The sequence below is a fragment of the Perognathus longimembris genome, chromosome 1 (genome assembly GCF_023159225.1).
Source record: "Perognathus longimembris pacificus isolate PPM17 chromosome 1, ASM2315922v1, whole genome shotgun sequence".
Lineage (NCBI taxonomy): Eukaryota > Metazoa > Chordata > Mammalia > Rodentia > Heteromyidae > Perognathus > Perognathus longimembris.
This window is the reverse complement of record NC_063161.1, coordinates 84329888-84357776: the sequence shown is the minus strand read 5'-3', so window position 1 is coordinate 84357776 and position 27889 is coordinate 84329888. Positions and strand designations below refer to the sequence as shown.

Here is a 27889-nt window from a genome sequence, read left to right as displayed (position 1 = left end):
AGTCCAAAATCTCCTTATTTGGAATAAAGAATTATAAACTTCAAGCCCCTGCTTCACCAAGCTGCAGGAAATTTTCCCCTAGTCATTCCTTCATTTCCTCCCCAGGAAAATCAAAAGTCCAGTCCCACCCATAGCAAATCACTATCAGATGGGACTTCAATTACCTTTCCACCCTGGCTGCTGCTAAAGCAGCCACTGTCTCTGTCTACATGGCCACTCTGGTACTTTTGTTCCTGGCTTGGATGTAGAGATTGATGAATCACCAAACCATTGAATCTGTGAAGACATTATATGGAAGGGATGGGAGTAAGGTTCTGACATAAAAGAAGATCTGGATTATCAGTGTTCCTGGACTGTGGTTTTCCTTATCTCTTTCTCATCCCAGCAGGCGCCATCTTGTTCTTAAAGGCTTAGGCTTTTCGAAAACAAAATCCAGGTCAGACATGGTACATGCTTGTAATCCCAGCACTTGGGAAGCTAAGGCATGAGGATTCTGAGTTTAAGGCCAGCCTGGGCAATATAGTTACTGAGCTCCTGTCTCAAAAATAAGCAAACAGGGATTGGAGGCATGATTCCATTGATAGAGTGCTAGCCAAAGAGCAAAGGCATCAGGTACTGAGTTCAAGTTCTGGTCTCAGACCAAAAATACAAAAATGAACAGATTAAATAAGCTAGAAATACGTGCTAGCTTCCTTTGTCTTTAGTCCTAAGGAAAATCCTGTCTGAGGTTCTGTGACATGCACATGCACATGTATACACACATACATACACACAAACACACACACAATTCATCTTTAGAGTTGACTGTGTTAAATCATTATTGATGGATTAATTTAGAGAAGGAAAGATAACAAAGCACGGACACCTAAGTGAGAGAGAATGAGGAACTAATAGAGTGTTAATCATCCATGCCAAGAAATCACCCACACCAAACAGGTCAGCAATTCCCCTGATTGCAGGAGAAGAAACAGGAGCAGCACAAAGAGGTAAAATCCACAAGTCATTTTGAATTCATCAGCTTAAGTCATGAATTTTAAAGCCTTCCATTCTGGGTCCTTCTTAAAAGCCACCCCAGACTGCTTTAAATTTCTACTTCCAAGATAACATTTTGAGGCCCATTTGATTATATGGGAGACTATTCTGCTCAGACATGAGGCTTCTTTCTGGTCTCAGGAGTTTCCCTATTTCCCTGCCTCAGGCTGCTCTCTTAAGTCTTGGAGGCCCATTTCACCTTTGCTCAGAAGTAAAGGGAGCTGATATTCCCTGGAAAGCCTTCTGCTCAGATGTCACAAGCATTAGTAGATAAATGCTTTAGGTTCAAAGCATTCAGAGGAAGTACATGCATGCGCGCATGACTCTGTGTGTGTGTGTGTACTCATGCACATGTCCCAGGACTTAAATTCAGGGCATGGGTACTGTCCCTGAGTTTCTTTTGCTCAAGGCTAGCACGCTACCACCTGAACCACAGCTCCACTTCCAGCTCTTTGGTGATTAATTGGAGACAAGAGTCTCAGACTTCCTTGTCCTGGCTGGCTTTAAACTGTAATCCTCAGATCTCAGCCTTCTGAGTAGCTAGGATTACAGTCATAAGACACTGGCAACTGGCTTCAGAGGATAATTTAAAAGAGGCCCATGAGGGACAGAGCTTTGGGTGCTAGCAATGGTAACAGCTCAGTTGTACATTGTTTGTTAAATTGTTTTCCTTTTTCTCCCTCTCACTTTCAACACCTCTTGCTTTCAGGGACCACACTGTCAAATCAACTACTTCTCTCACACTCTGCTTTTAGAGGAAGCCAGACTGACACGATCTTCTGTGTAAGATAACTCTTCTGGAGAGGTGCTCATGGGGAGGGGCACACTTAAAAGATACTCTCAGATTGAACAGAAGGAATACAGAAGTGAAATAGGAATGGAAAAATCAAAAGAAGAAAAATGGATAAGCACTCACAGAGCTGCCCCAACTGTGGAGCTATAATCAGCCCATCAGAGGTCATCTGTACAAATCTCTAGGCCAAGTTCAAGAGAATGCTGCTTGGCTGTGAACATGGCTCAAAGGCACAGTGTCTGCTTAGTAAGCACAAGCTCTAAGTTCAAACACACACAGATAGAAAGAGAGAGAGAGCAAAAGAGAGAGAAAGAGAAAGAAAGAAGCAAAGAGAAAGAATATGGAGGTGGAGGGAAAGCCTGCTTCCTGAATCAGGGTACCGACAGATTGCTGACTGCACATGGATAGAAAGAGTGCAAGCTCAGGACCTGATGGTCCTGCCTGAGCAGTGCAAATTCTGATGCACTGGCCACTCTGTGACCTCACCCTCAGCCTCAAAGTAGGGCAGCTGGAGGAGAAGAATGCTTAGGCAGCTCTCTGGGAAGAGGAATGATGCCAGCATATGCTGAGAGGTGTAAGCCATGAGGCTGCTGGGAAAGATTAGAGCATCTGGAGCAAGTCCATGAACTCATAGTCAGCAAGGGGAGAGAAAGGAAGGAATGAGGCCAGACATCGCCAATGCTCCTCCAGAGTGCTCCCCACTGGACTAAGAGCTTGACTACCTAGCCTGGCTTTCTCAGGCCACAGCAATCCAGGGTTAAAAGTGGTCACTGCAAGAGAAAGAGCCTTCATTTCACCTGCTCTTGTGTCTCCCTGCTATTACAGAGTTCCATTCCCCTATAAAAAGCCTCCAAATTACTTTTGCTATGCCTGGTGAGGGTCAAGCCATGTGCTCAACGAGTTCTGGTATTCATTTCATAAGAATTCTGTTTGCTTTCTCTCTTGCTGACACTTTGTGATGAGAAAGAAAAGCTGGGAACGCTACAAGAAGATGAGGACCCCACCTTTAGTCATTGCCTCTGCCTCTGGAGCTCACCACTAAACTGCCTTCCACCAAGCCCAGGGACCTAGAAGGCTGGTTCTGCCCAGTTCTCAAGCACTGGCAGTGCTTTCTCCAGTTTTTCCAGTAGATGTCGCTGTTTCCACCAGAGGCCACTTCTGCCTCCTCGGAGGGAGTAATGCTACACTTGGGGGGAGGGGGAGACATCCTGGGCACCTCTGCTGACCAGCCCACCCTCCCCCACTCCCACGTGTTCGTGCCATTGTCATTGCCACTGCTTCTGTGTTGTACTGTCATCCTCTAGGCACCACAAGGTATGGTAGTTTGGGGTGGAGAAGAACATGTTCCTTTCTCCATTCATTATTTCCCAACCTGATTAGAGATATAAAAAAGAGCAGCCCATATCTACAGTTGCTCCTTGGTTTATAATGGAGTTATATCCCAATTAATCCATCTAAAGTTGGAAATACATTTAGTACACACCACACAACCTACTGATCATCCTAGCTTACCACAGATGACAGGCTGCTTCCCCTCATTAAGCCATGGCTGAGAGCTGTAACTGTTGATGCTGCCCAGCATCTCAAGAGAAGCCCAAGAAAGGTTCAACATCATTTAAAAAAAAATGTTTTTTTCCAGTCCTGGGCCTTGGACTCAGGGCCTGAGCACTGTCCCTGGCTTCTTTTTGCTCAAGGCTAGTACTCTGCCACTTGAGTCACAGTGCCGCTTCTGGCCATTTTCTGTATATGTGGTGGTGGGGAATCGAACCCAGGGCTTCAAGTATACGAGGCAAGCGCTCTTGCCACTAGGCCATATCCCCAGCCCCCATTTAAAATTTTTGAAGTATGGTTTCTATGGAGCATATTGCTTTAACACAGTCATAACATTGAAAGACTACAGATTGAAACATCATGAGTGGCGGGCTTATAACCTTAATTTAAAGTGATACGTTAATCACACAAGGAAAAATGTCTCCTCCAAAGGGGATTACATCCAAATCCCCAGAATCTCCGAATGACTTACTTTATGAAGAGATGTGATTATATTAAGCCTTTTGAGATAGGAAGACAACACTAGATTACCTGGGTAGGCCCAGATAAGACACTTAGAAGAGACTTTATAAGTGAAAAGTGGTAGGAGGGTCAAAATACCAAAGATCTGAAGATGTTAAACTACTGAGTTTTGAACTGGTGGGGAAGGGGCCACAAGCAAAGGAATGTGGGTAGCTTCTAGATTCTAGAAAAGACCAGGAAATGGAACAAAGCCCTGCCAGCATCGGTGAGACCCATTCCAGACCCTGGATTCAAAAACTGTAAGATATTATCTTTGCATTGCTTTGAATCACTGAGATTGAAGCAATACTAGTCATAGAAAACTATATTTGCATGCATTCACTTACTAAATCCTTTAAGGAACCAAGCAAGGGAAGTAGAACAAGCAGAATCACTTTGTAAGTGAGGAAACTGAGTCAGGGAAAGTTGAGGTCATTTGTCTCTAGTCTTAACACTTATCAAGTAGCAAGAACCTAGCTGCCACTCCCCTCCCCATCCCCTGGCCATCTCAATATAGAGTTACTCATCACACAGCATGGTAGGCCAGTCAAGCACAGGACTACAGCTATAGTTCTGCAGCCTTTTCAACAATAGTATCTGGAGCATGCCCACCTTTGAAGTCTCAAGGGATGTACCCTTAAAGCCAGAGTGATAATCAAAGGGTCAGTCCTTCTCTATTCTCCCTGACTTATGAATGTTTCAACTCCATAGCTTCTTAGCTAAAGCCTTCCGAAGAGACCCGGGGTGTCATCGGTAAGTTTACCTTCAGCCTTTCCCACCTTTTAGCTTGACCGATCATGTGCCGTATTTGGAGTTCTTTACCAAAGACTGTAACACACCTCTGTGTTAAGTGCAAGTTCTAGAGCTTTACTGAACTTACTCTTTTTTTGTTCGTTTGTTTGTTTGCCAGTGCTGGGGCTTGGGACTAAGGGCCTGAGCACTGTCCCTGGCTTCTTTTTGCTCAAGGCTCGCACTCTGCCACTTGAGCCACAGCGCCACTTCTGGCCGTTTTCTGTATATGTCGTGCTGGGGAATTGAACCCAGGGCTTCATGTATACGAAGCAAGCACTCTTGCCACTAGACCATATCCCCAGCCCTGAACTTACGCTTATTCTGGAGCCCATTTTTTTTAAAAAAAAGTTATTCATTTCTTTATTGTTAAAGTGATGTACAGAGGGGTTACAGTTTCATACGTAAGGCAGTACATACATTTCTTCTCTGAAGCCCTTTGAGATTTCCTTTGGGAACCCAAAACCTTCTCTACCTTTCTCCTCACTTTCATCCAGCCTCTCACCCCCTTCTGTCCTTCCCTGTGGTCTCCTCTTGCAAGTGTCCATTTGTCTGGAGATTTGGTCCCAAGGGCTTCTCCATCTCTCATTGTCCCTTCTTGCTCTGGCTAAGGTATAAGAATTAATGTATTTGGGGTTGAATTTCTGTCCAGTCTCCCTATAAGCAAAGGCTAGACTGATTTTTAACTCAGTTTACCAAAAAGAGTATAATTGTGTTCTTAGAGTCAACACTTCAGAGTAATCAACCTTTTCATTTGGGGACTAGGGGATCACAGAGCCCCAGTCTTGATCTTCTATAGAGGATTCAGCAGGCTTGCTTCTTTGGGCTTCCTGGAGAGACAACAACAGTACCCTTGATCCTGTAGGACAGGAGTGTGTGTCAAGCAGAAAAGAGGTTTGACAGCTCACTCTTATTGGCCATCCTCTAGGATATACTTTCCAGTTGGGCCAGGAGACATGTGAGCTGCCCTCTGATTGGCCAAATTTACTTGCCTGACTGTAGTCTTGAGGTGTGTTGTGTGTGTACATGTGTATGTGTGTAAGAGAAAGACAGACAGACAGAGACAAGGAGTATTGATCTCCTCCCAATACCTGAAGAACTCAATGAGTCAGTTTTAACATTGGCCATATGCCTCAACATGGGAATGTAATACCCATGGAATCTAATTCCATATGACAATCTAACACCCTATCAGGACCTCCTACTGCCATATTCATTCTCTAAGCAGTGGCACCATTGTTGAGCCAAGACACCCTCTGGTACTATGGAAATTCTTTGAAGACCTTTGCAATTAGGAAGAAGGGAACAGCAGCTCTATTGAGCAGCTCAAAGACCTAACCTTCAGGGCTACATTGAACATGTGAGTTAGTCAGCTTTCAGCCTCAGTGACAAAATATCAGAGATAAACAGCTTTAAAGGATGAAAGGTTTATTTGGGCTCATGTTTGCAGAAGTTTCACGCCGTAGTCCGTTGGCACCACTGTTATGGGGACATGTGGAGAACCAACACATTGTGGCTGAAAAGTGTGATGGGAAAACTGTTCATATCATAGTGACCAGGGAACAGAATGAGAGAGTGATGGGAGAGGAGGTGTTGAATGGACCAGAGTCCCAATATACCCTTCTAGCATATATTCCAAATGACCCATATTTTCCAAGCCCCATCCTGTAACATCTTTCCAATAGTACCATCAGCTGGGGATCAACACCCACTTCAACACAAGCTCTTAGGGGGCATTTAGCTCCCATCATAACAATTAGCCACATAGCAATTGTCCACCATGTATTCTTCTTCCTGTGAGTCCTCAGTTTCTCCTGATTAACCTTCTCCCTAAAAAAGCACACATTTACCTCCCACCCACTGACTCCAATTCTTACTCCAAGAAGACTGGGTAAAGGTCAGCTTCTGACCAAGAGTTTGGAACCCAAAGGTTGTACAGCCACCATAATCTGGTTCCTGGATCTTAAATTAACATGAGTGACATGGCTGTGAATCTGGCAGCTGAGAAGACAAGAAAAGGATGGGAAGCCAGGATGGTCAGAGGAGGATAGCACAGAGTAAGGATGAGGGAGACTAAATCCATGCCAGACACTGAGTGCCTGTGCTGGGGGTGACAACTCATACTTTAGAACTTAGAACTGTGAAGTTATTCTCAGTTACTACACTTAGCCATCCAAATCATACATTCTCTCCATGTCCCCTTCCTTTGGACATGATTGTCTGAACTTATATGACATATTTTTCAAGCATGATTTGTGGTGTGTGTGTGTGTGTGTGTGTGTGTGTGTGTGTGTGTGTGTGTGTGTGTGTTGGAACAAATGTTTTAACTCAGGTTTCTTGCTCATGACTTGTTTTCTACAACTTCAACCATGCTTCCAGTATAGCAATTTTCTGGTCAATTGGAGATGGAGTCTCACAGACTTTTCTGCCTGGATGGTTCTGAACCATAATACTCTAGGCCTCAGCCTTCCAAGTAGCTATAATTATAGGTATGAGCCACCAGTACCCAGCTACAATCATGATTCTTATCCACTATAAACATGATGGGAGACTGTATTAATTGGCTGTGGCTGTTATAACAAATCACCACAAACTTTGTGGCTTTAAAGATTATACCTGCATCTTCTTGTAGTTCTGGAAGCTGAAAGTCCAAATTCAGTTTTATCTTCTCTTAAAAATTTTAGTAGAGCAGGTGCTGGTAGCTCATATTGTAATCCTAGCTACTCACGAAGCTGAGTTCTAAGGATCAAGTTTGAAGACAGCCCAGGGAGGAAAGTCCATGAGACTTTTATCTCCAATTAGCCACCAAAAGCCTGAAGTGAAGCTGTGCTCAAATGGTAGAGCACCAGCCTTGAGTGAAAAAAACAAGTGGAAGAACAACTCCATGAGTTCAAACCTCAATACTCTCTCTTACACACACACACAAACACAAACACACATACACACACTATATGTGTAGGACCACACTCCCTTCAGAGCTTCTAGGAGAATATATTTCTCCGCCTTGAGCAAAGTATGATACCTTTCAGTATGCCTTGCAATTGCTGGTTCATTTTCCCTCCATATTAAAAAGTAGTGGTATAGCATCTCCAAGCCTCCTCCTTCCATTGCCTCATTCCTCTTTGCTGCCAAATATCCCTCTATTTCCTTCTTCAAAAGACTCAGCTGGGTGCTGGTGGTTTGCAACTATAATTATAGCTACTCAGAAGGCTGAGATCTGAGAATTGTGGTTCAAAGTAAGTCCAGAAGCAAAGTCCATGAGGCATATGCCAATTAACCACCAAAAAGCCAGAAGTGAAGCTGTGGCTTAAATGGTAGAACACCAAGTTCCTGATAAGAAGGATTGAGTAAAACAAACAAAAAAAGACAATGTTCAATCCCTGAGTTCAAGCCCAGAATACACAAAAAGAAAAAACCCCTTTGTCTCTTCTGATTACATTTAGGCTGCACCCAGATACTCCCTCTATCTCAAGATCCTTGAGTGTGTCTGTATATGATCCTTTTTCCCATTAGATCACATTCTCAGGTTCCAGGTTTAAGACCTGGTTCTTTTCAGCTGCCACAAAGACAAGCCTTTCTCCCTCTTAGGCCTAGAGAGTGGATGAGATTCCTGAGAGGGTTGGTGGTTGGCTCACATAAGGCAGCAGACAAGCTCACCTCTTTCAGACTTTAAAAAAAATTTTTTTAATTTAATTATTGTCAAAGTGATGTATAGAGGGGTTACAGTCTCATGCATAAGGCAGCGAGTACATTTCTTATCAAACTTGTTACCTCCTCCCTCTTTTTTCTCCCTTCTTTCCCCCTTCTCATCCCCCCCCACACACGAGTTATATAGTTGCATTATGGCATAGTTTTGTAAGTATTGCTGTTGCATTGGTTCACCTTTTACCCTTTGTCTCTCTATTTTGATGTTTCCCCTTCCCTAGCTCCAATAAACATATATACAATACCTAGGGTACTGAAATCAGTAACAGTGACATCAGGGTAAAACCCTGGGGAAGAAAGATAGAAGAAAGTGGCATAATTTCAGATGGAACACTGAAAATAACAACAATGGTAAACCTTGTCTTCTCTCTCCACTCCTCTTCAACATAGTACCAGAATTCCTAGCCAGAGCAATAAAGCAAGATGCACATATAAAGGGGATCACGAAGTAAAACGCTCCCTCTTCGCAGATGACATGGCCCTGTATTTAAAGAACCCCATAAACTCTACTCCCAAGTTACTTGAGCTGATCCAAAACTTTGGAAAAGTAGCAGGATACAAAATAAATCCTCAAAAATCAATGGCTTTTCTGTATGCAAACAATATGAACAAACAACGAGGCTAAAATTAGGAAAGCAACTCCTTTTGCAATAGCCTCAAAAAAGCATAAAATATTTAGGAATAACCTTAACCAAAGAAGTAAAAGACCTCTATGATGAAAACTTTAAAAAGATAAAAAATAAAACTAAAACAAAACTAAGGGAATGGAAAAACCTCCCATGCTCCTGGATAGGGAGGATTAACATTGTGAAATGGCAATATTGCCAAAGGTTATCTACAAATTCAATGCAATACCCATCAACATTACAACACCGTTCTTTAATAAAAATAGAGGAAGCAATCCAAAAATTCATATGGAACAATGAAAGACCTCAAATAACAAAAACAATCCTTAGCAGGAAGAACAGTACTGGATGAATTTCAATACCAAACTTCAAGCTGTATTACAAAGTTATAGTAATAAAAACAGCTTGGTATTGGCACAAGAACAGGCCTGAGGACCAATGAAATAGAACTAATGACCCAGAAATGAACCTGCAGACCTATGGCTATTCTGTCAGACTTTGAAGACTTTTCTATTGTACCATATTGTTTCTCACAAAATCATTATGTCGTGAACTTCTAGATTTAGAGTTCCAAAGTTACTAAGGATCAGAGTCCAGTTCTGGTGGCTCATGACTGTAATCATAGCTACTCAGGAGGATGAGATCTGAGTACTGAGGTCCAAAACCAACCCTGGGCAGATAAATCTGAAAGACTCTTCGCCTCAATTTGTCAGCAAAAAGCTAGAAGTAGAAGTATGACTCAGGTTGTAGAGCATTGACCTTGAGTAGAAAAGCCAAGTGATGCCCTGCATTCAAGCCCCAGTATTAGTACAAAGAAATATTTTAACTAGGACAATCAAGATGGAAATAGATTTCTAAGCTCCAGAGTCACTTTGAAGCATTTGCCTACTGTTCCGAGTGATGGAAACACTTGTCATTCTTCTACAGCCACTGCACCAAACTTCTGGTGGTTGTAGGAGGAAGAATTGAGTGGGCATGACCTTAAATTCAATTGATGTCAGTTGTCCTACAAGGAGTGGATCTGAGTATGGTTGTTACAGGAGTAAGAGAGCACATTTATTGCATTATAAAAAAATACCTGCATTGGCTAAATGCCAAGTCAAATAATAGCACATCCATGGCTTTGCCATTTTTGTGTCATCACATGTAAATTCTAATTTCATTAATCCCACGTGCTCTCAGTTCACCCTTTGAATTGTTCCCAGAGCTGCGATTTCTCACCATCTGTGTGAGCAAAGCAAATGTGAACAGTATCTTCCTTGCAATCACTTGGAATTCCAGTAAAAACAAATCCATGTGTACTTTAGGAGTTTTCTCCTGCCATTATTGCTGTTGTACAAAAGACAACACAGTCTAACTCATAAATACTATTACCTAAGCTGATTCTCCAAGCAGTGCAGAGAAATGTCGCCAATAATGTTCCCATTGTGAGGGCCTTTTTCCCATAAGACAGGTGTACTTAGCATTACAGAAAAGCATTCCTAAAGAGCTGGCTATATTATATAATCTGTAAAGCAAATCTCATTTCAACATTGATTTCCATTAGGTCAGAAACATTCTCCCCAACCTTCTGCTATTATTGCAGAGTTTTGATGATTGCGCAAACAGGGAATAAGGAAAGAGTTTTCTCAGGACCCGCCGTCTCCTAAGCACATCAGTCTACCCAGCAGAGAGCTTCAGCATAGTTCCCAAGGCTCCTCCATCTCAGACAACCTTCCACTCCTTTCCACCAGGAATTTGGTGGTAAGGCAAAAAGAAGTAGAGGCACTTGCAGCAATGGCACATTTGCATCAGTAGAGGGGACAGGAGCTGGGGCCAGCAGGACACACTGGGGCACCAGATGCAGTGACTGGGCATGCTCATTCATAAAGGCAGAGGGTATGGTGAAAGCACTAGGACTTTGGTCATAGACTGGACCAAGGTCAAATACAAGTTTCATTCTTGCCTAGTGTGCTCATCATTAGGCAAGTCAGACTTGCCTGTGAGTCTGTTCCTGAGTCAGTTTCTTTGTAAAAGAAAGGTGGCTATATGCATTTGTAGTGTCCAGTAGGAGTTGGTAAACCTTGTAAACATTGTCAACATTTGAGGCTTTAAAACTTAGGGCTTTGGCCACTCAACTACACCACTGTAACAGAAAAGCATCTATAGACTGCATGTTAAAAATATTGGTGGGACTGTGTTCCAATAAAGCTTTATTTGCAAAAATGTGAAGCAAGATTGATACAAATCCCAGTGCCTGACCTCTGCAAACTACATTCCTCATTATCCTTTGCCAGATGAGTACAGATAGTTCTAGCCAGTGAGAAGCACTGGCAGGGACCTTAGAGGTAGGGGAGCTCTCTGCTCAGCCTGCAAAACGTGGAGGGGCAGTCCCTCCATCAATGATCCCTGCTGGTTCCCAGAATTTGGTGGTTGGCCTGGCACCTGGTCTCCAGTAGCACCAAGCCTTGCTCTTTTTCCCCCTCCCATCCTGAGATGGAAGTGGCTCATAGCTGGGCTCCCTCACCATCCCCTGCTATCTTCCTACATTCTTTCCATCTCTTTGCAATGACTTCTCTGCATTTACTTGCAAAACCAGAAATAATAATGTTAGCACATAGGTGCATAGACTCTGGTTTTTGAAAGAGTTCACTATAGCCCTAATCAATTCCGAATGCTCTGCATATTTTTAATTATATGGGGTAAAATTTCTTCATAATAAATATCTATAAATAAGTTCTCTACACTTTCTTTAAGGAGAAAGATAGTTGTTGTCATTTAATCAGTTGGTGAGCAGGTAATAAGCCCCTACTATGTAGCAGTTCCGTTACCAGGCCCCTGGGGCACAATAGTGAACCCAAAGATATACAAAGTACTGAACTGGCAACCAATCCAGCCCTTTCTTACACACAAGTATAATTTTTTTTAAATAAGCCAACCTACTTTTAATTGGGAATGTCATTTGTGTCAAGTTCCCTCCTAAACATTTAAAATAATTTAACTTATTAAAGTTTCATAACTTTTCAAGGGGTCAGGAAGCAAAATTACTATATCATTTTAAAATTGAAACACAACAATAAAATAACTTCTTCAAAAACCTATAGCTCTTAAGTGGTGGAGTTGGGATTTGATCCCTAGCAGTCCGAATCCATATCACAAGTGCTTTATCATATCTCCTGAAACAGTGAATGTTGTGTTTAAGGTCATGATAATGGACATGACAAGAGCCAGGTTCTTGTTTCTAGTTGCATATCCCAACCATTAGGGAGTTGGCATGGTCTGATACTCTATCTCTCCAGAAAAAAATAACAAAAAGTCATTAAATGTCTCTTTACAGTCTCTAAAAGGCTCCACAGAAGAACGTAAAAGTCAATAAGGATCCTACTACACCAGCCATCAACAGAACACTTCTCAAAATGTCTAAAAGCTAACAGACACTGAGGAAACAACAAAATCAGAATTTGATATGTGGGGGTTGCTCTACCCTTCCAGAAAAGCACTATAAACATTTTGGGAAATATTAAAGCCTTGAAATTTTTCTTTAAATGAAATGGAAAGAAGGGGAGGCAATTCTGGAATGTAATAACAATTGACAGATAAAAGTGAACTTTCTTGTATGATAAGGGATAGAAGATTCTAGAAGCTTCCTCTTCCTGCCCTTGTTTTAAGTTCCTAGCAACACCTTAAGAAGACTGTCCAGGGCTCAGTTTTGAAACCATCCTGCCAGTGTTTCTGAATTCCTGAAGAGTGAGGAGACTTACCCAAGGTCGTCAAGATGGCAGAATAAAGTCAGAGCCAAGGTTCTGAGTCCCTTGCCAATGTTTTTCTCAACCTCACACTGTGAGCTTTTTTGACTTGGATTTCCACGAACTGTGGCTATCTTTGCAGCAGCAGCTGTGTGAGTCTTTTTAAGCCTTCTCCAATATGGCTGCAATGAAAGGAGCTAGGATTCCCAGCAGTAGGAAGGAGAAGGGGATAAATGGAGCAGAGCTGCTGCAAGCTTGATAGAGCTGGCCTCATTTCTGAGGGTTTAAATGTTCCTCAGCTACATGGCCCAGGCTGCCTTGAGATAAATGGAGAAGAAAGCAGTTGAAACGGCTCAGCAAGAAGTATTTCCCCAAATCTCAAAAGTTCTCATTCCTAAGAAGTTGTGCACAGTCAGTGGAGATCTGTCTCCCAAGGCTGGCTTACAGTTTATTTTATGGCATGACAGCAGAGCTCCAACAGCATTCAAGCCTAGAATTACAGAACACCACAATGGCTCCTACACATTACATGTTTCACTGAGGCTTTCCCTGAATGTAACATTAATGTAACTTCCAGCTGCCTTTTAATCTGCATGGTGGTTCCCAGATCTCAGCATGGAGAAGGGAAGCCCTGGCTTCAAGAGACAGACAGCTCTCTTGGCCTAGGAAACCACCAACTCAGAGACAAATTCCTCATTACTAAACTGATGAGGGCTGTTTTAGATGGCAAGATGGTAGATAGGATAGAGGCACCTTTAACATTGCTAGGGAATGAATGGCTAGAACAAGGTCATTGAAGGTCAGCATATGAACCAAGGGAGTTTCACCTCCAAATTCACCAGACATTTTTTTCACATCTATGGATGTACAGTAGGCCATTGTTCCTATGTCATATTCTCCAAAATAAATAAATTATATTATCCAGATTTATTCATTACAAATACTAAAGCAAAGTAATTTATTTTTCTTATGACTCCTATGCTCCAAATGGTTTGTTTTCCTTGCAATGAAGAGTTGGTTGAACACTCAAAAGTTTTGCTTGAATTAACCATGAAGCCAAGTCTTGTAAAGATATAGGGGACGGACTGACAGTTTTCTATTGATGGATTAGACACTCATCGTTGTTGTTGGGGTTTTTTTCTGGCTTTTAACGGCTTTTCAATCTAACTTGTCATTCCAAGTGTTCTTCCCATCCCAAGATGACAGCACAAATTGGATGCAGACTCTGCACTTACCATGCCCTTCCAGAAGCCCTAATGGTTTCTGAGGTACCTAATGATTTGTCTGGTTATTGGCATGTTTGTTTTTCGTCTTGTTCTGTTTTTTTTTTCTAGTATTTTTTTTAATTCCAGGAAACTGGTTAAGTTCATGTCTTAGAGAGAGAAGAAACAAAAGTCAATGCCCTTTATTGTTCAGTCTTCTTTTAGGGCTCCTCCCCATGGGAATAGGTAGCATCAGATTTGTCCAATGGTCCAACATAAGCTTCTTTCCTATCATGTGCGTAAGGCTCCCACTACCTTTTGTCACAGGTCTGGTTTTAAAGAATTTCACTCAACCCACAATGCTGGCTGCCCTCACTGTAGCAGGTTCTAACCGGGCCCACCCTAAATGCATGTTGTTCTATCAGTTTCAGATTTGTTTTTTCTCCTAAACATGTACAAAAAAAAGCTACAGTGTTCATCTCTAATTGATAAAACAAGAGGAAGATTTCCATTTTCCTTTCCTTTGTTACTGACTCTATCATGCATATCTCCTGGATAAAAGGCACTACTGACTGTCCTTACTTTTATAAAAACTATTTTCTTGCATCTTTACCCTTCAGGAGTAACTATTAATCCCTTTCTTTCCTTAGGATCCCAATTCCATAAACCTTTCCTTCTTTCCTTTCAACTACATGTAGGCCTCTGACAAAAGGAAGTGAAAATGTTTGCTATGTTGCTATCTACTTTGAAATTTCCTATTAAAATATACATTTCCTGAAGCTTATTAAATAAAGAAGAAAAAGAGGATGATACAGAAGGAAGCTGGACAAAACTACATGACAGTTCACAGTAGTCAACTACACTGTACTAGTGTGGTTTACAGTGCCACAGCCATCAACCACCAAGGAAGTGAGTCCAAGCCAAGATGGGCTGAGCTACAAAATGCACACTGCATTTGAAAGACACTGTATAGGAAAGATAACTGTACAATATCTCTTGAAGATGTTCCTCATTGATGACATGCTGAGATGACCTTTTAGATGAATTGTTTTCAATTCAATATGTTATTAAAATTAATCTCTCACCTATTCTGTTTACATTTTTAATGTGTAGCTACTAGAATTGAAATTGTATGTTTGGCTCATATTATCTCTCTATTGAATGCTGCTAGTCTGTGAACTTTCCTAATTTTTTTTTATTTGATTGGTTTTGTGTTTGTTGGTTTTTGTTTGTTTGTTTTGGTGCCTGTAGTAGGGCTTAAACTCAAGGCCTATGCACAGTCCTTTAACTTTTTCAATCAAGGTCGATGCTCTACCTCTTTTTTTTTTTTTTTTTTTTTTTGGCCAGTCCTGGGCCTTGGACTCAGGGCCTGAGCACTGTCCCTGGCTTCTTCCCGCTCAAGGCTAGCACTCTGCCACTTGAGCCACAGCGCCGCTTCTGGCCGTTTTCTGTATATGTGGTGCTGGGGAATCGAACCTAGGGCCTCGTGTATCTGAGGCAGGCACTCTTGCCACTAGGCTATATCCCCAGCCCCGATGCTCTACCTCTTGATTCATATCTCTACTTCTGGCTTTTTGGTGGTTAATTGGAGATAAAAGTTGCACAGACTTTCATGCCCAGGAGTTGGTTTCAAGCTGTGAGTATCAGATCTCAGCCTCTTGACTAGCTAGGTTTATAGGCATGAGCCACCAGTGCCCAGTGCTCTGTACACTCTGTACCCTCAATATTCCAACAAAACTACAGTTCTAAACAACATTTAAAGAATAGTTTCTCACCAATTATTTTGGGGTTTTGTTTTCTATTTTAAACTACCCTTATTATAATCCTCTCTATTACAATGCTCTTCTAGTAGGCCTCTCCCACAACTTCCCACTCACCAACAAAAATGAGCATATCACCAGTTTCCCAGTGCCCCTGACCCTAGATGTCAATATTCATACCTTCCATTTCCTTTTCCTTCCCTTCTTTCTTTGTGTCTCTCCTCTACCCTCACCACCCCATCATGCACATTGCGGTGCTGTGCTCTCACTCTCATCCCACTCTCTCATCAAAACTATTCCAGGGCCCGGCATCCAGGGCTCACACCTGCAATCCTAACTCCTTGGCAGACTGAGATCTGAGGATCGTGATTTGAAGCCAGCCTGGGCAGGAAAATCTGTAAGACTCTGACCTTCAATTAACCAGAACAAAAACGTTCTAAGTTGAGGTATTGCTCAAGTGGTAGAGCACCAGTCGTGAGCAAAAATGCAAGTGAGCGTGTGATGCCCTGAGTTCAAGCCCCAGAAGATAAGAAAAGGGACAAAGAAAAGAAAGAAAAGGACAATAAATAAATTATAAAGAGCGGGAAAACGCAGTGGAGTGGACTAGGGCTCGTACAGCTGCAACTGGCCGGCTGGGCCGAGGCAGCCCCTTCCCAGCATGGGACTGCTGGAGCTGTGTGAACAGGTGTTTGGTTCCGCCGACCTTTACCGAGTGCTGGGCGTGCGGCGTGAGGCGTCGGACGGAGAGGTCCGGCGCGGTTATCACAAGGTGTCCCTGCAGGTGCATCCCGACCGGGTGGACGAGAGCCGCAAGGAGGACGCCATCCGCCGTTTCCAGATCTTGGGGAGAGTCTACACCGTTCTCAGCGACAAGGAGCAGAGAGCCGTGTACGATGAGCAGGGAGCCGTGGAGGAGGACTCAGCCAGGCTCAGTCAGGACCGCAACTGGGAGGCATATTGGAGGTTGCTTTTTAAAAAGATATCTCTAGAGGACATTCAAGCATTCGAGAAGACTTACAAAGGTTCCGAAGAAGAGCTGGCTGATATTAAACAGGCCTATCTGGACTTCAAGGGAGACATGGATCAGATCATGGAGTACGTGCTTTGTGTGCAGTACACAGAAGAATCCAGGGCCAGAAACATCATTCAGCAAGCTAGCGATGCAGGAGAGATCCCCTCCTATAAAGCCTTTGTCAAAGAATCAAAACAAAAGATGAATGCCAGGAAGAGGAGGGCTGAGGAAGAGGCTAAAGAAGCAGAAAAGAGCAGAAAAGAACTAGGGCTTGAAGAAGGAATAGATAATTTGAAAGCAGTCATTCAGAACAGACAAATGGATCGGCAAAAAGAAATGGACAATTTTCTGGCTTAGATGGAAGCAAAATACTGCAAACCTTCCAAAGGAGGAAGAAAAGAAGTAATGGAATATTTTCTCTTTAAAGATCATAGGTATTCATGGATATGATAGACGAGGTCCAGTCAAGATTTGAAATTATCTTTGCTACCCAAATTCAGAACTAAGCCAAGCAGAACCTGATTTTAGTATTTCTTAGGATTAATTTGGCACACTATGAGGTCCTCATGAAGGAGTGTATTGAAAGATGGAAGGAAATATCCTTCCCCACAGCACTTACTTCCTGGGCCTTGTGCCCAGGGAACTCTTTGCTTTCAGTGATGTGTACATCCATTAGAACAGGTGCTCTACTCTATCCTTTTAGTATAGGAGAAACGGGTGTTCAGATTACTTGTCACATTTTTGTAAGACATATATGATTAATAAACAAGTAAAATATTTAAAAAATGAATTATAAAGAGGAAGCTGGAAATGCTGTATTTATCTAGTTCTAGGCCATGGTGTTTATCTTCTTTCCTTCTACATTCCTGTGAAATTCTGCTGGATTCAAATGACTTATCCAGGATCTCAGGGTCCCTACGAATAGCCAAGTGAAGAGTAGAACAAGTCCAGGTCTATGCAAAGTCCAGGTCAATGAAGGGTAGATCTTTGATTCCAATCCAACTTCTGCTATCCCCTCGCTTCTCAAAGCCAAGGCTCCTCAACTGATAGAATATTCCTCATATGGCAGAGTGGGATCAATTAGGTTAGCTAATTGTAGATTCTTTTTATTGTAGCTTTATTCTTTTGGTTTTTATTTTTTATTTTTTGTTTTTGAGACAAGGACTTACTACAAAGGTAACTTTGAATTTTACGTTCTTCCACCTCAGCTTTCCAAGTGCTGGAATTATAAGTATATTCCACTGTACCCCATTTATGGTGAATGAGTAACTTCTCTGGTACTTTCCATAATTTTTCTGATCCACAGACTTGCTTAAATTGTCCATATTTTTGTGTCTTTTGAGAATAATCTCTTCTCCCAGATTCTTTCTCACCCAATCCAACTTTCACAATGCTTTTCATAGCTATCTTGGGTTGAAAAACCTCCTCAATTTAAAGAAGAGGAGGGGGAAATAAAAGAGAAGAAATCAGAGGAAATGGTATAAATCTCATGTTTACTTTTTGCAAAGAGCAAAGATCTGGGAAGACATTATTATATCATCTTTCTAGTCTGGACTCCAGTCACCAGACATGTCAACATCCATTTCTTCACTCTGTGTTTTATGAATGAATATCACTGCCACTGTAATTCTAATTACCTTTTTCTTCCCAAATATGAAAATATAAACCTATAAAACTAGCCACTGGCAAATAAATAAATAAATTTTTAAACCCTGAAACCTAAGGACGGGAGATAGTTTATCTTGGTTCTCACAAGAAGTCCTGTTTTTAAGCTGATAGTAAATACTTATCATTACTGATATTAATTGTTAGTTTGATTTGTTTTTATTTATTTATTTATTTATTTATTTATTTATTTATTTATTTATTTATTTTTGTTCTGGTACTGGGTTTGAACTCAAGGCCAGAGCGATGTCCCTTAGCATTTTCACTCAAGGCTGGTAGCTTTTCCGTTTGAGCCACTGCTCCATTTCCTACTTTTTGCTGGTTAATTGGAGATAATAGTCTCACAGACTTTCCTGCCTGGTTGGTTTCAAATCATGGTCCTCAGATCTTAGCCTCCTGAGTAGCTGGGATTACAGGTATGAACCACTGGTACCTGGCTTGATTTGTTTTTCAAGACAAAGAAAATGTCTTGTAATCATTGGTCATTGTCATTGATTTCTGGATTTTTCTAAGGCTTGTGGCAGGGACAGTAGAATGGCTGAGCCAACAACAAAGGGGCTATTAGAGGAGCAGATGGGATGAAGAACTTGGCAACTAGTAGAAGCAGAGAATGTCTGGACTAAGTTGTTCAGTCTACCCCCAAATCCCACACATGTTTGCTAAAGCTTATGTCTGCTTTGGTTTTTGTTTTTTTGTTTTTCGGGCTTTAACCCATGGTCTTCAGCATGCTAAGCAAGCAAAGCCATGCCCTCAGTCCTGAAGCTTATGCCTAGCTAATCTGATTATAATATGAAAGCTGGTCATAGTGCTTGTTCTGTTCCAACAGTTCAGAGCAAATGTCTCTGGCAGGGAAATCTACACAGGGAAATGCCATCCTTGGTCATGGACCCTGGCCAGAGATCACACTATTGTGTGGTTAGTTAAAAAGAGACCAGAACTAAAAGTACTAGCTGGTCATATGACCATCCTCTCAGTTGGGAGAACAACTCAGGTACCAGTCCCACAGACAGTGGCCACCTCAGGAGGGGACCATCCCACACGGTGGGGAGGCATTGCGGGGCTTTTCAACCACATTCAAACACCTGCTCACTGGGTTTCATCAGATGCACCATCCAGAAAATGAAAGGCCAGAAATATAAAAGAAATCAAATGGTCCCTGCAGTTGGGAAGAATGAGCTTTGAAAAGCAGGATAGAGGTGTTTCTTGTCTCCACCAGTGACTTACTGTGAGGGAGAGAAAAGAGAAATGTCTGTTATTATTTGCAGGATATAAAACAGGAGTCAGAAAAAAAAAAAAAAACAGAATCAACACCAAAGGACCAGCTGCTGTAAAGCACTACAAAATAGGCATGTGTGTTTTCACAGTTTATAGAAGTTCCCCAGAGGAAGCTGCAGTCTTGCCCTTGGATTCTATCATCCTGAAAGAGTCCTTCAACTTCCCATGGTGGAGAAGGAGAAAGAAGTGGTTTTGTGGCACCCTCTGTCCATGTGGCTGTCCTATGCTGACCTTTGCACTCCAAAAGCACTTAGAGAAACTTCCCCTTCCCACTCCTACTCCTCTTGCCTGATCCAGCTTTGGTAACATGGGGAAAAATAAGAAATAGGAGACACTTGTTAACACACACACACACACACACACACACACACACACACACAGATATCCACAGATAGATATAACTCATTCAACATATACTGCATACACACACCCATTCAGACACACACACATATATACATACAGATGAACCACAGACACACATGTGTATATAAATACATATATAATTAAGACACACACAAAGATAATACATTCAGATACACAGACACACAAACACAAAACACATAGAAACATATACAGAGACACACATACAGAGATAAGACACACACACACACACACACACACACACAAACATATTTACTGGCACTGTCCCCAAACCCACTTTCCAAACCCAGAATTATGTGAATAAAAGACTTTTAAATTAGAATCGCCCCATCTCCATTCTTTATCCACTGATATAATGACAGACACTTGTGGAAACTCACTGACATGCAAGAACACATGTGAAATGGAAGTAAAAGGAAAAGATGAAATGAAAATACGCATTTGGTTATTAGGAACAGTAACGTTTCCAGGAATGGGTGATTTGGGGGAACAGATGATTTGGCTGGGGATAAACAGTGCCTCTTAGGTATTCCCGGAGAAGATGCGATTAGAATTTAATTTTAAATCAGAGGATTGTAATAAGAACTTGACTTTTTGAAGTCATAGCCAAAGAAAAAGGAGCTAGCATAAGCCAGCCCCCAGAGGATGGATTGTAAACATGTGGCATTATCCTGGAGCTGAGGAGGGGCAAGGACCTTAATCTCCACTTGTCTTTTCCATTGCTCAAGCACAGGGAACTCTGATTATATGGTCATCTGCTGCAACAGATGCAGCAATGAGCTCCTGAGATCAGCGTTAATGTAGAGCAGAAAGGAGATTTTTTTTTTTAAGACTCATTTTCCAACTCTACAAAGAGATGTATCTGCCTACTAAGATGTTTCCATGAGATTTGTAATCCGATGCTTTTAGTCTTCATCTTCCCATTTATGGACTGATTTTATATTGCTGCAGGCTCAGGGTACCCCTCCCTAACTGATTTTTTTTTTTTTTTTGGCAGAGGAAAGACCATACCATAAACAACATGACAATTCCCTATCTGCTCAAGTTAGACTCTTGAATTTCAAACAGCTGATGGTTTCTTTCCTCCTGAAGGAACCAAAACACTGCTTTGGTACTTAAACTTAGTACTGAAAGTGAGTTTAAATGGGTGTATTTGAACTTTGTGATGGGTAGGATTGGATGCTCAGACAAGGATTGATTGTGAGATTGCTTCGCTTATACTGGGAAGAATACAGCATTTAGTGGACAGTGCCCAGAATGGAAGACTGGAGCCAAACAGCCAATTAAGAAGAGATTTGCAATAAAGGGAAGGACAAGGAGTGATCTTACCCTTTATTTACAATTCATCCAACATTTAGAAAGATCCTAAGTTTCAAGCTGGGAATCTGGCCTAGTAGTGGAGTGCCTGCCTAGCATACATGAAGCCCTGGGTTTGATTCCTCAGCACCACATATGCACAAAAAGCCAGAAGTGGCGCCGTGGCTCAAGAGGTAGAGTGCTAGCCTTGAGCAAAAAGAAGCCAGGGACAGTACTTAGGCCCTGAGTTCAAGCCCCAGGACTGGCAAAAAAAAAAAAATCCTAAGTTTCCATAGTATCACAGACTCACAAATAAATTACACTATGTATAGTATAGACTTGCCAGAGAGGAACCTGGGCTATATTAAGTTCCCTTTAAAATATCACTGGATCTCTCTAAAATACAAACACAAATGCTATGAGTCCAGAAAGTATGAAATTTCAAGGTCAGTTGATACTGTGTTGCTGGAGGCTTCCCAGACACCAAATAACAATGCATTCTATTGTGTATACTTTAATATCTTGCTCCCTTTCCAGACCACCACTCACTGACCTTCAAATGCAATCTCTGTTGTTGCAGTTACTACGTTCAGTCTTTACCTGAGTGAAGCATAATCAATGTTCTTGTCCAGCAATTTCAATTAAGCCACTGGAGACAATTTTGCTGAATCTGCAAGGTTTGGATTTATATTGAATTAATGAAAGCTGAAAGGGATTGCCATTTTGCAGCCACACTTAACGTGTCTTTGTCAGAAGGAAATGTAATTACAACACTGCACGTACATAGTAGGTTGATCAGCTTAAGCAAGGTGACAACCATGAATTGATCATGTGACAATGTTGATAAACATCCAGAATCTGTTATAAAATGGGCACTATTCAAATCAGTTCCCTAGATCCTGGATGGTTCAAAGATAGAAATTTCAAGTCACTTATTTTCAGGTCAATGCTTTAACTGGAACTCCAGGTAATATCAGTGGCATACATCAATTAGTCTTTATTATTTAGGTAAAACATAGGCTTTAATCTAACGATTTATTTCTATGTGGGTAAACTTAAAAAATATTGCTTATATATTTAATTTTAAATCCTGATATAAAGCCAGAAATTTAATAAGACAGAGAAAGTAAAACAAAATTTGCATCGGCAGTCTGGGGACTTTTCTGATTTAGGCATTAGACATACTTAAGGCTTTAGCTTTTTGTAATGTACTAGATTTGAGAAAATTCAAGTTTTAAAGTAGAAGGAAAAAGGATATACATCAGGTGTCTTAATTGCTGATGCAAGTGAATCTATGCAGTAATGCAGATTGATGGCTGGCAAACCTGACCTATCGTTTTTCATCAACAATAATATGTTAACTTCTTATTTAAGATAGTGCACACAATAGAAGTCTCTATTTCCTCTTCTACTCTAAAATAACAAGAAAATTTAAGAATACGTCTATCTTTGAACCACAATCTATGAAGAAGTTTATAGCTACTGAAGACACTAGAAAATGTGCATGGGGAAGGGACAGAAACAAAAGGACAAGAAAAGAAACATGAGCTTGCAAATGTTGAGCTCCCAAGGAATTCGTCAGGCAGAAGTCCCACAAAAGGGTAAATTTAGGTGCTTGATTGGAGGAAAAAGAAGAAGGTGTATGAACCATCAGAGTGAGCTTCCCACTGAGGGGTAGCGAAATTATTTTCATACAAAATATTTTGCCAGCAAAGCAAGATTTAGAATAAATCTTGGTGGCATGTGGAACTGCAGCCTCTGTTTCTCAAAGGTAAGTAAAATTCAAATTCCCAGCCAATACTTGTGACTCACCCTAAGAGGGGGAAAAAAATCATACCACCCCAGCATAGGGATCGTGGTAAAGTCCTCAAAGACAGTTTAGCAAAATTTCCTGATGTGCTAGTTTATCCCAGCTTATCCTTCTCTTTTCTTCTAAGAAAATCTGGACCAGGAAACTTCTAGCAATCAAAAGTGAGCTAATGTATGGAGTTCATATAAATAAACCTTAAAAACATAGAAAGAAAACCAGGTACCCTTGGCTAATGGGTACTCAGGAGGCTAAGAAATGAAGATTGCAGTTCAAAGCCAGCCCAGGCAGGAAAGACCATGCAACTCTTATCCCCAGTTAAACCACAGAAAACTCCAGAAGTGGAGCTGTGGCTCAAGTGATTGCGACCTAGCTTTGAGAAAAGAAGTTCAAGGACAAAGCCTGGGCCCTGAGTTCAAATCCCAGGACCAAAACAAATGTAAAGTAAAAGAAACAACAGAATGAAACAAGGTGAATGAGGAAAAAATTTCAGAACATTAGCCTCCACATCAGTTGAAGATAATGTTCAAATATCCTCATGAAAACCAAAGAAATTAATGTAATGTGGCCCCTGAAGGAGGAAAAAAATGGAAAAGTTGAGAGGTTGGGCAGAGTGAAATGGTGTATTGTAAAAGAGCCTGACAGATAATATAAAAGCATGATAAATTAAAGGTGGCATTCAAAGTAGAACATTACTGAAAAATTGTCAATAACACCTAAGAAAATCTTTATAAAATTGAACACATTGAAAATGAAATAAATTAAAGAGCCATTTACCCTTTAATAACTAAAGAATATGTTAGTTATAGAAAGCAGTGGTAAAACAACCATTTTATTCTGAAGAAGATAACCAAAAAGTAAATTTAAAAACTCCTTCAACATGTCAATAAATAAGTAACCTGTGCTATAACCATACAATGGAATGTTAGTTAATGATTAAAAATCAATCATCTCAAGCCGGTAATCTTAGCTATTTGGAAGATAAAGAGCTCAACCAGAAAGTAGGTCGTGAGACTCAATGGCTGGGTACCATTGGTTGAGATAAATGTCTCCATGTTCACTTTGAGATAAAATAGCTTAGTGTTGGGGCTGGGGATATGGCCTAGTGGCAAATCGTATACATGAGGCCCTGGGTTCAATTCCCCAGCACCACATATACAGAAAATGGGCAGAAGGGGCGTTGTGACTCAAGTGGCAGAGTGTTAGCCTTGAGCAAAAAGAAGCCAGGGACAGTGCTCAGGCCCTGAGCCCAGGTCCCAGGACTGGCAAAAAAAAAAAAAAAAAGCTCAGTGTTAGTGGCTGCCAAAGTCATTGACAATGTCAGTGGCTGATTGGGATGAACAGGTAAAGCAAAAAGGTAAAGCCTAGGAGACTTTTAGGTCATCAAAACTATTCCATCTGGCACTGTAATAGTAGATACATGCCATCTTTCACTTGTCAAAACCATCAAACTATGTAACATGGTGAGCCTTGATACGAAATATGGGCTTCCATTAACAATCACATGCCAGCACTGCTTTGCCAAATGTTAACTAATGTACCACACCAAAACAAGATATTAATAACAAGGGAAAGCAGCAAGAATGGTAGCATACGGTATAGAAATCTTTGTTATTGGTTCAATTCTTCAATAAACCTAAACTTGCTCTAAAAATAAATTCTATTAATTTTTAAAATAGTAAGCAAACACAAATGTAAAGTGTCACAGGGATTTGTATTCTACTGATTAAACTTAGACTTCTTGTTAGTTTATTTAGTTATTGTTGACTTGTTGATAATACTACGGTTTGGACTAAGAGCCTCACATTTTCTAGACAGGCAGTCTACTGTTTGAACAACACCACAATCCTTTTATGCATTCGTTATTGTTTTTTATAACAGTATCACATTTTTGCCCAAGGATAGCCTCAGACCAGGATAGCTGGGAAAACAGCAGCCATTTTAGATCATAAAGTCATTTGAGTAACATAGAAAGCAACAAGAAAAAGAAACAGGGTCTCTGATCATTCTAGAGATCCTCCAGCTCCAAACCACTTGCCATAAGCTTTTATTTAAGCCCTCATTATTAACATTAGATAAATATTAGCCAGTAACCAAATATAATAAATGTAAGAAATCTGTTAATCTTTATGCTCTTAAAATATATTTGGCTCTTTTATTATTTATTTAATTTGTCCTAAGACATTTCAAAACAATTGTAGTATAAAATAAGGCTTGTAGTTAATTAACTTGATCTTTATCAAAACAAGAACAAAGTAATGCCTTTCAATGCCTGTGTGTGATGAACAGAAAAAGCATTGTTGTCTAATATACCTTTAAATGCAGATACAGTATTGATACTTGCCTTTCCTGCCTTTCTGTTTCAATATAACTTTATTATCAGGCGGTGAGAAGGCAACATGTTCAGTGGAAAGATTAGAAGCTGCTTCACCACATGTGTTCATAGGGGTCAATGAGAACTATCATTCAAAATGACAGCCTATCACTAACGTGCAACATGAGAATGCTACTTTTGATAAGAGGCAGGGTAAGTTTTGTAATTTTTTAAAAATGAGATATGAAGAAGATCTTAAAGACAAGGAGCAATTCCCTGGGCAAAGTCAGAGAGGAGAGGTACACTAAGAAAGAAAGAAGTATTGAGTATGACAGACAGGAGAAAATCTAGGAAAAGAGTGCTGAGAATGTTACATTAGAATGGGTCCAGAATTATAACACAGAATTCAATAAGTACAGATGATACCACCTCAGTAGAGAGCACTGGTTTGAATTAAGGTGAGCTGAAATTTCCAGAAGCATATGAAAGATTAACAAGCCAGGAACGAGTGGCTCATACCTGTAATTCTAGTTACGCAGGAGGCTGAGATTGGAGGATGGTGGTTTGAAGCCAGTCTGGGCAGAAAAGTGCCCATGAGATTTTTATTTCCAATTAACCATTCTAAAACTGGTAGGGAGCTGTGGCTCAAAGTGATAGAGTTCTAGCCTTGAGCAAAAGAGCTCAGGGACAGTGCCCAGATCCTGAGTTCAAGCCCTATAACAAAAAAAAAAAAAAAAAAAAAAAAAAAAAAAAAAAAAGATTAACAAAAGTCATTCCTTTTCTTTTCTCTCTTCCTTTTCTTTTCCTTTTTGTTTTGCCAATATTGGGCTTGACCTTATTATAGTATCTACAACTTGAGCCACATTTTGCTTTTTAGTTTATTTTTTCAGACAGAGTAATACCTTTTCCACCCTGGATTGCTATCCTCCTGCCTCTGCTTCCTGCATTGTTGGGATTACAGGCATTTGCTACCATGAATGGCCATTTTAACATAGAAAACTCTAGTGGCACAAATTTTTAAAGATAGAAATTTGAATTATATATGTAGTGTAATGTGTATGTGTGTGTGTATGTGTGTGTGTGTGTGTCTCATGCCTAGGGCTTGAACTCAGGGCCTGAGCATTGTCTTTGACCTTTTTGGCTCAAGGGTAACACTTTACCATGATCCATACGTTTACATCCAGGTTTGGATGGACAGGGTGGGAGTGGTAATTAATTGGAGATAAAACTCTCACAGAATTTCTTGCCCTGGCTGACTTTGAACTGCAATCCTCAGATCTCAGCCTCCTGAGTAGCTAGGATTATGGGTGTAAGCTACTTGTGCCCAGCTTATTATAATGATAATTCTGGTGAAATATAATTCTTTGAAAAGAGAGAACTTTCTTTTGACAAGGCACCAATGAAAATCAAATCATGTGCTTACAGTTGTACCTGTCTCTGCTAACTTAAGACTTTTACACACACAAATGCTTGTGAATACACACACTCAAGTGTGAGTGCGCACAGAGTAACTCTGGGCTCCAAAAACTGTCAAGTCTTGTTCTCCTACTCCTACTCACACATGAGATGTGTAAGTACGCTGGCCCAGCAATAGTTGAGTCAGAATACAAAACATGTCCACAGAAAGCATCTTTCTGAAAAGCTAGGAATTTGGCTCAGTGTAGAGCACATGTCTAGCATGGCCAAAGCCCTAGGTTTCATCCCTAGCACCAAGAAAACATCCACAGCCTCAGCTCTTAACCACTAAGCCACATTCCATGTATAACAGCAAAGATACAGGATTCCTGGATTCAACACTTACAGAAGTGACTGTGAACTGATCAAGCATAAGCTCATGAGCCTCAAATTAAATTTCCCTTAGCCAGAGCCCCAAAATCATGCTGTCAGTTCATTACATCCTGATGTGAGGGGAAGCTAGATGAATGGCAGTCTGAGTGGGAAAAGACAGCAATGAGACAAATTCAGTTCATTGATTTACCCCAAGTTTGCCAAAACACATGACCTACCACTTGTAAACACGTTGCTAGTGCTTCTCCCCAGAGGTCAAAGGGCTCCCTGCACACAAGGGCCCTGAAGTTATATATCTAGGATCTTCAAGTTAAATAGGTGTTTCTGTACCTATTCAAAACAAAACACAAAAACTAATGGTTCAAAAGAAGACACAACTGAAGTACTACCAATGTTTATTTTTAGGCAATATAACTATGGGCAGATTTTATTTGTTCTGCTTATTTTTCTATATGATCAAAATTTCTTGAAATGGTCATCTTTATTAACATCAACATAATTAAATTGGTCTAAGTAATTTTTCCTCTGGGTTTTGCTGTTCCAGAGGCTGTCATGTTTTTATTTAATTTTACCCACATAAGGATTATAAAAGATGCCTTAATTCCCAATAAATTGCAGCTTATTAAAATGTTGTTTCCAGCCTCCTGAATTATTTATTCATAAGTAA

The 27889-nt window shown here is 40.8% G+C and overlaps 1 protein-coding gene across 1 annotated transcript; it reads left to right on the top strand.

The window, feature by feature from the left end:
- Positions 1 to 16327: 16327 nt before the first annotated feature.
- Positions 16328 to 17056, top strand: LOC125355287 (dnaJ homolog subfamily C member 9-like). Its single transcript, XM_048351560.1, has one exon. It carries the CDS (start codon positions 16343 to 16345, stop codon positions 17051 to 17053), a length of 711 nt encoding a protein of 236 aa, XP_048207517.1. The 5' UTR covers positions 16328 to 16342; the 3' UTR covers positions 17054 to 17056.
- Positions 17057 to 27889: the final 10833 nt, after the last annotated feature.